Source organism: Sarcophilus harrisii, chromosome 2 (genome assembly GCF_902635505.1).
Source record: "Sarcophilus harrisii chromosome 2, mSarHar1.11, whole genome shotgun sequence".
Lineage (NCBI taxonomy): Eukaryota > Metazoa > Chordata > Mammalia > Dasyuromorphia > Dasyuridae > Sarcophilus > Sarcophilus harrisii.
The window spans coordinates 627,099-640,631 of record NC_045427.1 but is presented as its reverse complement, the minus strand read 5'-3'; the positions used below and the strand labels follow the sequence as shown (position 1 = coordinate 640,631).

Sequence of the window (13,533 nt, the reverse complement as noted above, 5' to 3'; positions counted from 1 at the left end):
TAATGTAGTAACTAATGCAAAACTGAGAACGAACCACAAGGACACTGACTAATCAGAGCAGTCATAGCAGGGTCGGAATGACAAGCGAACTCAGCCAACAACAAAGGGACTGACATCCTTCTCCTCGTGCCCCAAAGCCCACCCAAGCTGCCCATTTCATCCCGGGCTTCTCAGATGAACCGGGGCAGTGTCTCTGGCCCAGGAACACCTTCTCTTGGAAGTCCTTGGGACAGCTCTGAAGCCGTCTCTCTTCATCAGACTAACTTCTCTGGTTCCACATTGCTAGTGGAAATTCTTGAATGTTCTTGCTAAAATCTTTTACAAAACACTCCAAACACTTTGGGACAAGCTCTTAAACATTACTTCTCCAATAACTAGTTAAAACCAGTTTAAACATTGTGGTTCCCATAACATTAAGTTAGGAACCCATAGTTCACTTAAAACTTCAGAGAATTTCAGTTTTAAATACCCCCTTGCTGTTTCTTTATCTAAACTTCGGGTCTGATACAAGCAATGCTGATAACAAGCAAAAGGAAGACTGATTTGTCAATGAGTCCTTCCAGCTAAGGATTTAGTACTTACAGAATGGGCGTGTAAACTAAAGCTGAATGCTTCTCTAAATGAGAATTGACTCCATTATCCTTTATCTTTCTATAGCTGTTAACAGTGATATTTAAGAAAGTCAAAAACAAACTGAAAAATCAAAAGCTAAATATTTTGCTCTCATTTGTCCTTCATTTTCAAAGATGAGCAATGATATCATAGGGAATTTAACTTAGAATGAATTAAATGTAGGGGAGACAGAGCTGGGCGAATTTAGGATTAGGGTTAGGGTTAGGGTTAGGGACTCCTTGAAGTCCAGTGGCAAGACCAAAATCAGTGCGCTCACCTTGGCGTCCTCCATGTCTGGCTGAGATCTCAGTACTCCACAGCAGCTGCTTCAGTCACCCTCGTGGCTGTTGGAATGGATTATTTTCATCTGCCCATTCTGCCGAGGGAGTCTTCCCATGCTTGGAGCAGACAACTCCTTAACCCTCTGATAGTCTCTCAGTTATCCTCCACCTGGCTTAATCCATCTGCTGAGATGGTTTACCAGGGTGTGGCCACTTAGATAAGCTTCCTGGAGTCACAGGTGAGAGTTGGGGGAAGGTGGACACCAAAGATGGAGTGCCGGTCCTCCTGAACCCCATTCATCCAACTAAGTATTTTAAAACATCCCAGGAGGTAGAGTTCTTAAAATGCTGAAAATGACATAAATAACTGATGCTCTTGTTTTCTTAAAATTTTTACTCATTTTTTTTTACTTTATAATTCTTGCTTTAACTATTAATTACTTAGAACTCCAAATTTATATATCACTTAATTTCAGTTTTTGTTTGTTTGCTTTTTGCTGAGGCAATTGGGGTTAAGTGACTTGCCCAGGGTCACATAACCAGGGAGCATTAAATGTCTGAGGTCAACTTTGAACTCAGGTCCTCCTGACTTCAGGGCTGGTGCTCTATCCACTACACCAACTAGCTGCCACCATATCATTTAATTTCAATGAATTCCAATTCAATTCCAGCTCACTTAATTTCAGTTCCCCTCTTGGAAGGAGTCTCAGTAAATCAAGTCTATACCATGCTCTAGAAATAGTTGTTAATCCCAAATTAAATGATAAAGCTAAATAAAATTGGCTTTTCCTTTGAGATAACACAAGAATTCCATAAGTCACTCTCCTCTAATAAAACTGACTTCACTAAAATTCTTTCCCTTATCCCAAAATGGAAGATATTTCTGATTGTAACTTGAACTAAAAGATATAGATATGTCCCACAAAGTCATACAGCATAGCTGAATAATTCTGAAAGACTTAAGGACCTTTTCCAATTTGGAAAACTTTTAGCAGACCAAAATATTGTTTCTTATTAATAAGAATGCCAAACATTCATTTACTTAAGTTGTTCAGCTAGATTTGCCCTAAAAATCACAGCTTAACTTGCCCTGGTAAAGGGCAATTTGCTATGAGGGGAAGAAGCCAGGGACGAGATTAGACTGCAGCAATACTGGCTCTCCAGGCCCCAGCTAATGGACACGGAGCGACTTAGCACACGTATAACAGGATAAAACATCCTCAGTTCCCTGAATTGCAGGCAAGAATAGTATAAGCAACCAAGCATATGGCAGGAAACTACAGCCAGGTTCAGGTGGGAAGATTTCTTGTTCTGGGAAACTGAGTGAAGAGGATGACATCTTTGCCTTCCCAAGATCAGCCTCTCAGCCTTATTCCCAGGGACACAGAGCTATCCACTGGCCTTGGATCTCAGAGTCACTCCCCTTGAGCTGCTAGCAGTTTTCTTGAAGAACAGCATAACCCTAAAAACGAAGTTCACAAAGAAACTTCAGGGTTCTAAAAGGTTTGCCTCAAACAGAAACGTTTCACTAAACACAGAAAGGCTGGACACAATCTCTCAATTTGTCGTAACGAGTTAGGAAGCAGAGAGAGAGCCAACAGGTCTTTTAAAAACAAATGCATGAAAAATTTGACTTAACATTCCTTCTTCTAGCATTTCTTCTTCTCAAATACAGCTTAAACAATTCATTCTGAAACAAAATAGTCATTAGAATTTAATAAAATAATCACATTCTGTAAGTTCTCATAAATAGTGCCTATATGATTGCTTAGTAATTCCTATTTCTAAGATTGGGGTCTTTTAAGACTAAGGTGGATAAAGATGTAATTTGATGGATAAAGATGTAATTTTAGTACAGACCATTCCATGAATAGCTTCATAATTATCATAATCACGAATCATTTATATATTGTAAACACACAACAATTCCCTCCCATTATTCAAGGAGTGTTTGTCATGTGGAAGGAGAATCCCATTCCCATTTCTTTCAGGGCTGATAATGAATGATTCATGACTTTGCTGAAATGGCCAGATTTGCAAATAAGGGGATGTTTTTAATTTTAAACAGGTCTCTTTTCCACTTACCCCATCTCCCTTTTCTTTTCCATAAAGAAAGCAATTTTTATTCTTCCCTTGTAAAATATACCCAATTAAATACTTAATAGTTTTTTAAATCATGACAGTAGCCTCCAAATCCAATAATTTCACAGTATCCAAATCCAAAAGAATCAAGTTATCCAATGATATGATTGTGCCATTAATTTAATAACATTTCACGTTTAATGGATTCTTAGAATTTACAACACAAAAAATTTAGAAAGATGATACAAGAATTGAAAACATAAAGCAAAACATCATGTTAATCAGATGATATTAATTCAGTGAAATATATTTTCAAATTAATCTTGATACAGGAAAAGTCATTCAACCATAAATGTTTTTAAATTCATAATCCTCAAAGTCTAGAAAGATATAAGCACAAAACACAGTGCATTGTAGAATCAATTAGCAAATAGTAATAACATAAACAAAGGTCAAACAAATTCACAATAAGACACAATCTTATTTGTTTGAAGTCCGCGTTAGGCTACAAGAACCACTGTGATTTCTTCACATTCACTAGCTACTCTATTCATGTCACATATTGGTAAACTGAGGTGACTTGTTTTAAGGTCACATAGCTGACAGATTTCCAGATCCATCATTTTCCCAATACTTTGTCTTACTGCCAAGTAGTAGAATAAATTCTGACTATCATAAGCATCTTATTAAGAGAGATACACTTCACTTAAAAGGGGACCAGAATAAATTCAGTTATTCTTGATTTTCCAAATGGTATCACACAGAAATTCACTTTATAATTTAAATTATTCAGCATTAAATGTGGTCATGTAGTTAAAACATTTCATATTATGGAGTTCGCTATTTCCAATGAATTCACTGCCAAAGATTTTTTTAAAATGACAGTCTCATAACAGGTTTAATCTACCCCAATTATCCCCCATAAAAGCATATTTTAATTTATTTCAAATCTGGGTTCTAATTGCATACCAGTTTACACTTAGCTTCCTATAACTTTTCCCTACATACTTCCAAATCAAACTGCAATTTTAAATACTCTAGTGCCCAAGAAAAGAAATACATGAAGCTTCATACAACCTTTCTACTTAAAGCCAAAAATTCCTTCAAACCTTTCCTTCAATACAATTTTCTCTTGTGGTCCAAAAATCCACCCCTGTCTTACTGTCTTCTACATTCTATAAACTTCCTTTATTTTGAAAGCTCACTCCCTAAATTCTTAGTATTTCAAGAGCATGTCAGACTATTCTTCTCTAATCCTTACTTCACTGTTTCTCCTTTATAATTTTAACATACACAGTTGCTAAACAAAACCAATGACTTGCTAAAAACTTGTTGAATGATTAGCAATTCTATTTTTCCTAAAAGATGGAAGCACCAAAAACCCTTTAAGGTGCTTTTAGCAATTATAAAAATCTTTTATCACCTTACAAAAATAATAATTAACAAATAATTTAATACATATAATAACAACAAACAACAAAGCATTTATCAAAATAAATTTCACTTACATTCTTAAATAAGCTCCTCTTTTTGTAGGCAGAATTAACTTTTAAAATGTTAGATGCAAGTATATCTCTATACACATATGTACCTACATATATATATATATATATATATATATACACACACACATGTATGTATACATACATATATACATATAAATACAGAGCTGAAGTGCAGGAAACAACATAGTTGGTTGATAGCTAGGTAATGGGGGTTATACACATACATCTATGTGGATGTGGATGTGTATATATATATACACACACATATATATATTGGTGAGTATATATATATATATATATATATATATATATATCTTACAAACTTTTCTCTAATCAAAAAAATAACTTTTTTTTGGCCATAGAACAATAAATCTTATTCTGGATAATGATGATGGGGTGGGTATGGGGGAAGGCCTCTTATCTCATAAAACAAATTCTAAAGAATATTAACTCCAAAACTTTGCTTTTTTGCTTATTTCAGCATTAAAAAACATTTAAAACAAAATTTGGAGATTTAGGGTTATAGTTTAGAATTTATATTTCTGTCATAAATTCAGTTTCTAATTTAGTTTATGTCATAAATTTGTAGGTTTGAGGGGGAAAAAATCTTATCTTTTCTCTCTCCCCTTACCCTCCTAAAATATCCCAAAAGTACAAGGATGACTAGAAAAAGAAGAGACTCCTGAAAGCTTAAAGAACTCAAAAAATAGATCACAAGACACAGATTTTTTTTTTCTAGATGTCATGCCAGTTTTCTGAAAACAATCTTAATAAGGTGGCACAGACAGACCATATGCAGATACATACCAGACATGGCAGGTATCCCTTGGGAAGAATGGACTCCGAAACAGCCACAGCAGCATCATTTTCTACTGAAAACTTGTGAATCTGGACCACCATGTCTTCCATTTACTTAAATGCAATAAAACTTCACGGATGCACTCTCACAGCAAACCCTGACATTTCACAGACTGTGTCATTGTAAGGGGAAGACAGGGACACATCAGAGAGCGACAAAAGCGACATGTAGTCCAGTGCTGGACCAGCCACAGACTCATCCTCTCCAAGAGTTTGCATTCAATCAGCCAAGCCAACAAGATGACCAGAAGAATTACTGTCAACAGATCAGAGGGATTTTCTGAGTGGAAACAACTTTGTTGCTGACTTGGAAAGAACACTATTCTAATGCATGGATGGCAAGGGTGGAGCAGAAAAAGAGTGGGCATCTTTCAGAGATTGAGTGGATAGCACTGAATATGCTCATCTGGGTCAGAACATTCCCAGACATCAAGATTGGCGTGGCAAAATGATGGGGAAATTCAGAAGCTGTTAAATGAGAAGCAAGCACTCCATAGGGTTTCTACCAGCAGGATAGTTCATCTGTGTCTAAGAAGGGAGCATTCAATTCCAAAATACAAGCAGTGCTTAGAGAGATGCAGGATTCTTGGCTCAGAAGGCAGGTGAAATTCAGTTTTTTGCTGATAGTAACAATTAAAAGCACTTTTATGATGGCCCTTAATTCTGGGCCAAAGACCTAGGGTGCATCTCAACCACTCAGTACTGATGGAGCCACATTGATGAGCATGATCCTGGAGAAACTGGCTGCGAACTGATATAGCGTTCTCAACAGACCATCCCCGATCAATATGGAAGTCACTGACCATTTATCTCAGGATGAATTCAGTCAGTCCCTCTCTAGTCAAACTTCCAACTGAAGGAGAAGTTTTCAGTGCCATTGGCTCCTTTCCTGTGGCAAAGCTCCTGGTGTGGATTCTACTCCAGCTGAGATTACAAGGTGGGGGTACCATTGCCCAAACACAAGCTGACCGAGATCTTCTGAATTATATGGCAGAACACCAAGTATTTCCACCGGCCATCTCTATAAAAGTAAAGGGAACAGACTGTCCTGTGACAATCACAGGAAGGGGATGGCCCTCTCTTGGTCGCTGCTGGCAAGAGTTTTGTCAGAGTCATTCTTAACAGGCTAATCCTGCACCTGGAAGATCATCCAGAGCCAGTGTGGCTTCAGAGTGGGCCGAGGAACAGTTGCTGATGGTGCTTGCTACCTGACAGCTCCAGGAGAAATACCAGCAGCAGGGCAGAGGTCTGTACACAATATCTGGAGCTCTGACCAAGGCCTTTGATTCTGTCAGTGATGAAGGCCTATAAAAAATGATGTCAAAAGGTGGCTGCCTGGAGAAGTCCATCAGTATCGTATATTAGTTTCAGGCACACTCGTCCAGGCTCTGGATAATGGACTTTCCTAGTCACCAGCAGAGTGGAAGTGGCTCCTGTGCATGATGTTTTCAGCAATTCTGTCAGAATTCTTCAATGTGGACTAAATGGCAGTGAGGTCAGTCACCGTTCTGATGTTCTTGAACTTGAAAAGTTCTCTAACTTGAAAAGCCAACGCTAGAGTGGAGGGAGAGTTGGTGGGCGACCTTTCCTTCTTGGAGAATTATTGCCTCAATCAGTTCAGAGATGGTTGTGTGCTCGGCCTGGCTCAGCCTGAGGTGAGGCGCAGGATGGTATGGATCAGTGCTCTGCTCCTTATGCTCACTTTGCACCCATCAGCACCAAGAGAACACAGGTTCTCCATCAGCCAGCACCACACCATCCATATGTGGAACCCCCAGATACAGCAAGTGGACAAATGCTGAATGCCAAGGCCAAGTTTCCTCACCTCAGAGTGTCCTTTTCAGGGAAGTACACATAGAAGACGAGGTTAGTAAATGCATTGCCAGAGCTAGTTCAGTCTTTGGGAGAAAAGGAAAGTCTAGGAGATCAAAGGATCTGAACAACTTCAGATGATGAAATTAAAGTCATCTATAGACATGAAAAATGCTTGAAATCACTATTGATCAGAGAAATGCAAATAAAGCAGCTCTGAGGTAGCACCTCACATCTCTCAGATTGGCTAAGATGGCAAGAAAAGATGACAAATGTTGGAGGGGATGTGGGAAAACTGGGACACTGATACATTGTTGGTGGAATTGTGAACACATCCAGCCATTCTGGAGAGTAGTTTGGAACTATGCTCAAAAAGTTATCAAACTGCGCATCCCCTTTGATCCAGCGGTGTTACTACTGGGCTTATACCCCAAAGAGATACTAAAGAAGGGATAGGGACCTGTATGTGCCAAAATGTTTGTGGCAGCCCTGTTTGTAGTGGCCAGAATTGAGTGCATGCCCATCAGTTGGGGAATGGCTGAATAAGATATGGTATGTGAATGTTATGGAATCTTATTGTTCTATTAAAAATGATGACCAAGAAAGGCCTGGAAAGATTTACATGAACTAATGTTGAGGAAACAAGCAGAACTAGGAATACATTATATACAATAACAGCAAGATTACGTGATAATCGGGACAGCTAGATGGCACAATGGATAGCGCACCAGCCCTGAAGTCAGGAGGATCTGAGTTAAAATTTGACTTCAGACACTTAACACTTGTAGCTGTATGACTCTGGGCAAGTCACTTAATCCCAATTGCCTCAGCAAAAAAAAACAAAACAAAAACATGTGATGATCAACTATGAAAGACTTGGTTCTTCTCAGTGGTTCAGTGATCCAAGGCAACCCCAGTAAACTTTGTATGGAATGTGCCCTCTCCATCCAGAGAGAACTATGGAGACTGAATGTAAATCAACACATTCTATGTTTACTTTTTTTTTAATTCTCATGTTTTCCCCCTTTTGTTCTGATGTTTCTGTCCCAACATGATTCATAAAGAAATGTACATTTTAAATTTAATATACATGTATAACAGAAAAATAAAGTTAATAAAGAAACATAAGTGTTTAGTTGCAGTAGACACAAGCCAGTAATATTTCTCTGTATTTATGAACATCAGTTTTAAAAAATAAAGCAAATCAAATCTAATTTCATAAAACAAGGCTAAAATTTGTTTGAGAAAAAAGGAAAGTATAGGAGAAAAAAGCTATTAGACTGACAACCAAACTGAAGGTCTCAGCTGAGCTGACCCCCCTGGACAGGAAACTGAATAGCTCCCACTTGAACTATCTTAGGAAGATCTGACAAGATAATGCACTAGACACTGAGTCCTTTCTGGAGCTGAACTGCGGAGGATCCAAACTCTACTGCAGAGAACCCAGCTTCCACGGGCGGGCCACGTTGTTCAAATGCCAAGCACGTGTTTGCTGAAAGACTGTTTCCCAGAAAATTCACAGCAGACAAGGCTCAGGTGGAGGGGAGAAGACGCGACAGGTGGACACTTAACGTCTCTCTGAAGAACTTTGGGAGCGCTTGTGAGATATGGGGAAAATGGCACAGAATGTTCAGCACGGGGCACCTGCATTCAACAAAGGTGCCACACTCTGATGAGCAGAATTGCAGTAGCTACAAACCAACCACCCATGAGATGCATAAATAATAGAGAATTCACCCCAAATGTTAATGTGGACCGTTTTTGCCCGACCTGTACCAGAGCCTTCTGAGCTTGTACTGGCCACACTGGATCTTGGGACATCCTGTTGGTCCTCTTCAAGAATGAAGGAGACAGTCAACTGCTATTATTAGCCTTTTGATTTTACCTGATAATTTATCTCTCCGAAATCCCGCCAGTACAATTTAAGTCAATGTCACTGACCAACTTACATACTGCCTTAATCAGTTTGACAGCTGGAGACCCCACATCTCAAACACAGACAGACACCTTCAATCTGTTTGGTTTGCCCTTTGAGTCCTAACTTGGGAACAAAACCCTTTTTTCCCCTCAGAGATAGTCCTGAAAAAAAGATAAAGAGTTTGTGGCCCGGAACTTGAATTGCTCGATCCTTAAGGAGATGCTGCTGGAATTCCATGTCAGCTTTTCTATGATTGGACACATAGGCAGTTCCCCAATTTCTCGAGATCAGAAAATGGGCGTCCGGCGTGTGTCCGTCTCTCACTTCTCTAATCACTGCTTCCCGCGACTGGCCTGAAGCTTAGGCAAACTCAGGAGGGGCTGTGTCTGCTTCAGACCCACCTGCAGCGAGTCACCTTTCTTCCAGGTTATGATCCCTCTGTTCCGCGACCCCCTGTTACAAGCCCAGCAAGACAGAGATGAGGAGAACCGAGCGATTCTTCAGTGCGAGACAGGTACCTGGATGCCCCCCATCCCCTCGGTGGGGAGAAGGGCCCGGACCCGACTAAATGCCCGTTCTCCCGCTGCTTCTGTCCCCACAGGGAAAATGTACACCATGAAGGAGTTTAAGGAGCTGGAGAAAGCCGAGCAGCTGGCCAAGCTGCCGCAGTCTTCCCTGGCCCGTCAGAACGTGGGCCCCCACGAGTGGCTGAGAGTCCCTTTTGGGTACATGGAAAGTGAATTTCGCCAAAAGTCCAGGTAGAGCTTTGTTTCTGCCCCGTTAGCCCAGGGCTCACGGGGAGGGCCTCGGAAAAGCCTGAGCACCCCTCCTCATGTTCCAGGTTAAAGGTGAAAGTGGATCGGAACCAGCTCAGCTCGGACTTGGTTTTCTATCCTTCCCAAGCCAGGGGAGAAGCAGCCAAGATCTCCCAGTAAGTTTGGGCACCGCTGTTGTAGCTCGTGGCACTGGGCCGATGATCCTGCTTCCCGGAGCCTCTCTTCCTGCCATCAAGGGGAAAGGCTTTAGAGACCCCATAGAACTGGGCGTCGGAGGGGTCCCCTCCCCTGGAGGCTGCCAGAAATCTGTCCTATTTATTTTCTGTTACATTTTTGTTGGGAGTCGTCTCCTTGCAGCTCTTAGAGCCGGGCCGCGTCTGAACCGTGCACTCCCTAATTCTCCGGAGACCTGGATGTCCTTACCCTTCAGAAGGGCTTGGGGATTCTCTCTGGCCGTGCTCCTTCCCGAGTTCTCGGGGCCCTGCCCGCTTCCCCTGAGCCACCTGGGTCTGAGGCTCGCTGAGGGCCAGCCTCGGGAAAACACAAGCTCAGTTACCCCCAAACACATTCGCTGAGAGCAAAAGCAAAGGCTTTTAATCAAATGGCACAAGTGTCAGGGGGACCCCGTGTCCCTCTGTCCCGGGACCCCGGGGCGCGTGTGGAAGGACAGCCGGGGTCGGCTCGCTGCTGGTGCCCACGTCACTGACTGCTGGCGGCGGCTTTCCTGGGGGGCCCATGGGCTCCTCCACTCTCCACCCTGCTGTCTGCAGCTCTAAGCTGCTCCCCCGCAGGCTCCCACCCAAGCGGGCTCAGGGGAAGGAAAGTCCTGGCAACTCCCCATTCCAGGCCCGGCTCCTCGGGGCCGGCTCCGGGGGCTCCCCTGTCCCGGCTCGGGGGCCCCTGTCCCGGCTCCGGAGGCCCCTGTCCCTCGGGGACCCTGCCCGGCTGGGGGCCCCTGTCCCGGCTCCAGGCCCTGTCCCGGCTCCGGGGGCTCCCTGTCCCTGGCCCCTCAGGGCCCCTGTCCCAACTCGGGGGCCCCTGTCCCGGCTCCGGGGGCTCCCCTGTCCCGGCCGGGGGCCCCTGTCCCGGCTCCGGGGCCCCTGTCCCGGCTCGGGGACCCCTGTCCCGGCTCGGGGGCCCCTGTCCCGGCTCCGGGGGCCCCTGTCCCGGCTCCGGGGGCTCCCCTGTCCTGGCCCCTCGGGGCCCCTGTCCCAGCTCGGGGGCCCCTGTCCCGGCTCCGGGGGCTCCCCTGTCCTGGCCCCTCGGGGCCTCTGTCCCGGCTCCGGGGGCTCCCTGTCCTGGCCCCTCGGGGCCCCTGTCCCAGCTCGGGGGCCCCTGTCCCGGCTCCGGGGGCTCCCCTGTCCTGGCCCCTCGGGGCCTCTGTCCCGGCTCCGGGGGCTCCCCTGTCCTGGCCCCTCGGGGCCTCTGTCCCTAGCTCCGGGGCCCCTGTCCCGGCTCCAGGGAGCTCCCTGTCCTGGCCCCTCGGGGCCTCTGTCCAACTCCGGGGCTCCCCTGTCCTGGCCCCTCAGGGCCCCTGTCCCCAACTCAGGGGCCCCTGTCCCGGCTCCAGGGGCTCCCCTGTCCTGGCCCCTCAGGGCCTCTGTCCCTATCCGGGGCCCCCTGTCCAGCTCCAGGGGGCTCCCTGTCCTGGCCCTCAGGGGCCCTCTGTCCTAGCTCCGGGGGCCCTGTCCACTCCGGGGCTCCCTGTCCTGGCCCCTCGGGGCCCCTGTCCCAGCTCGGGGGCCCCTGTCCCGGCTCGGGGGCCCCTGTCCCGGCTCGGGGGCCCCTGTCCCGGCTCGGGGGGCCCCTGTCCCGGCTCCGGGGGCCCCCTGTCCTGGCCCCTCGGGGCCCTTGTCCCAGCTCGGGGGCTCTCTCTCCTCCTTCACTCCCAACCCCCCCCCCCCACCTCTGGGGCTGCGCTTTCCCCCAGTCCCTCTCCCGGCCCCCAGACCCCCGCCAGCCCCCACAAGGAAGCGGGAGTTTCCCTGCTTGCTTCTGATTGATGGCGCGGAGGCCCCACCCTGGCCCCCAAAGTGACTCCAGCTGCTTAAATGAAGCCGTGAAGTCATCTAAAGGCAAAGGCGGGGAGGGCCAGGCCCAGGAGTAGAGAGAGCAAGCTCCGCCAGGAAGAGAATTCTAGAGCAGAAGCTTCTCCTCCCCTCCCCCCCTCCGCCCCCGCCCTGTGAGCGGAACCTTCCCGGCAGGTTGTCCTTACCTGGGAAATGCTGTGGCCGCTTGGCGGCGCTGTCGGACAGGGTCAGTGGCGAAGGCCGGTCACCCCAAATGCCCCCTTTATCCCCCAATTACCCCAATAGCCCCCGGCCGGGGAAGCCCCCCTGCCGTCCCTCCCAGCGGGTCTGCGCGGCGTCCAAGGGAAAGCCCGGGAGCCGGCGGGGCCTGGCGTGTCCCGAGGCTCGCTCGGAGCCCCCTGGGGAAGCCCCTCCCTGGCCGCCCACCCCGGCCCCGCGGCTCCCGGGCCTAGCACCGGAGCCTGGCTCCCGCCTCGGTCCCGGGCGCTCGCATCGTTCCGTGAGGGGCCGTGGGAGGGCTTTGCCAGCCGGGAATGTCGCAGGCCCCGTCTCCCGGGGGAGACCGAGGCGGGGAAGCGGCCGGGCCGGGGCCGGGAGGGACTCCCCGCCTCTGCAGCCGCTCCTGGTGCCCGGACTCTGCAATAAAGGCTTATTCTGCCAGAGCGCGGCATCACACGGGCCCCCGCACTAAAGCGCTCTGTGAGCCACAGGGTGGCTACTGGGCCTTGCACAAGGCAGCTCCTCTCCGGGGCTCAGTTTCCCCATCGGACAAATGGACTCAAGGCGCTGCGAGGTGGGCACAGAGAAGCCGAGGCGGCCCCTCCTCCCCCGCCTTGGGGACGGCACAGTCTGTCCATCATGGTCAGAGCCGGCCAATGACATCCCGGGTGCTTTCCAGCCTCGGGCTCCAATTGAGGGGGGGGAGGCCCTCCCCCTCCCGGGCAGCGGGGTCTGTGTCTGTCCCTCTCCCACCCGCCCAGACTGGCCCCCAGCCAGTTCTGGGGCAGGGGCCGGCGTCCCTTTCCCGGGACTTGCGCTCAGACTCCCCGGGGCCCAGCCTGAGGGTGGGCACCAAGCGGGCTGTTTTGGGCAGGGCAGACCCTCCCCAGATGGCCAGCAGCACTTGGACCTCTCTCTCCGGACAGTTTCCTGAGGAGGAGCCAGGCGTGGTGAGCCGAGGCTCCTGAGGGGAGGGAGGGATCCGGCCTGGACACTAAGAATCCCAGGGAGGGGGAGTGCCTGGGACAGCTCAGAGGGACCTCGGCTAACTAGAATCCGGGGGGAGCCCCCTCATTCCCATTGGGCAGCTGCCACCAGGCCCCGGGGCCCTCGGCTGAGGGGCTGGCTTTGAGTGGGATCCCAGCCGGGCATCTCGGGGCCTCCGGAAGGGGCCGGCCCCCAGGCGAGAGCTTGCCCAAATAGCGCTGCCCCTCTGGATGCTCTTCCCTCCGCCCAGGTCCAGAGCACTGGCCAGTCGGAGCCTGCATCCAGAGTGAAGGAAGGAATCGCAGCAACTGACCTGCCAGAACTGGCTGAGAAAGACGGCCAGAGCTTCTGAAGGCGGCCGGCCTGCACGGGGCAGCGGGGCCATGCTGGGCGACGTCCGGGGCCGACGTGCGGGCCCTTCTAAGGACTGCAATAAATGATTGTTTCCCTCTG

The 13,533-nt window shown here is 47.9% G+C and overlaps 1 protein-coding gene across 1 annotated transcript in view; it reads left to right on the top strand.

The window, feature by feature from the left end:
• The window catches only part of LOC116421206 (protein FAM228B-like), a 42,409-nt gene extending 28,876 nt beyond the window's left edge, over positions 1-13,533 (top strand). The window contains exons 5-9 of the mRNA XM_031949561.1: positions 9,495-9,582; positions 9,670-9,826; positions 9,910-9,999; positions 12,968-13,043; positions 13,331-13,533. Of these exons, the coding sequence (XP_031805421.1) occupies positions 9,495-9,582; positions 9,670-9,826; positions 9,910-9,999; positions 12,968-13,043; positions 13,331-13,432 (513 nt within the window). The 3' untranslated portion in view covers positions 13,433-13,533. The remainder of the gene's footprint in view (positions 1-9,494; positions 9,583-9,669; positions 9,827-9,909; positions 10,000-12,967; positions 13,044-13,330) is intronic.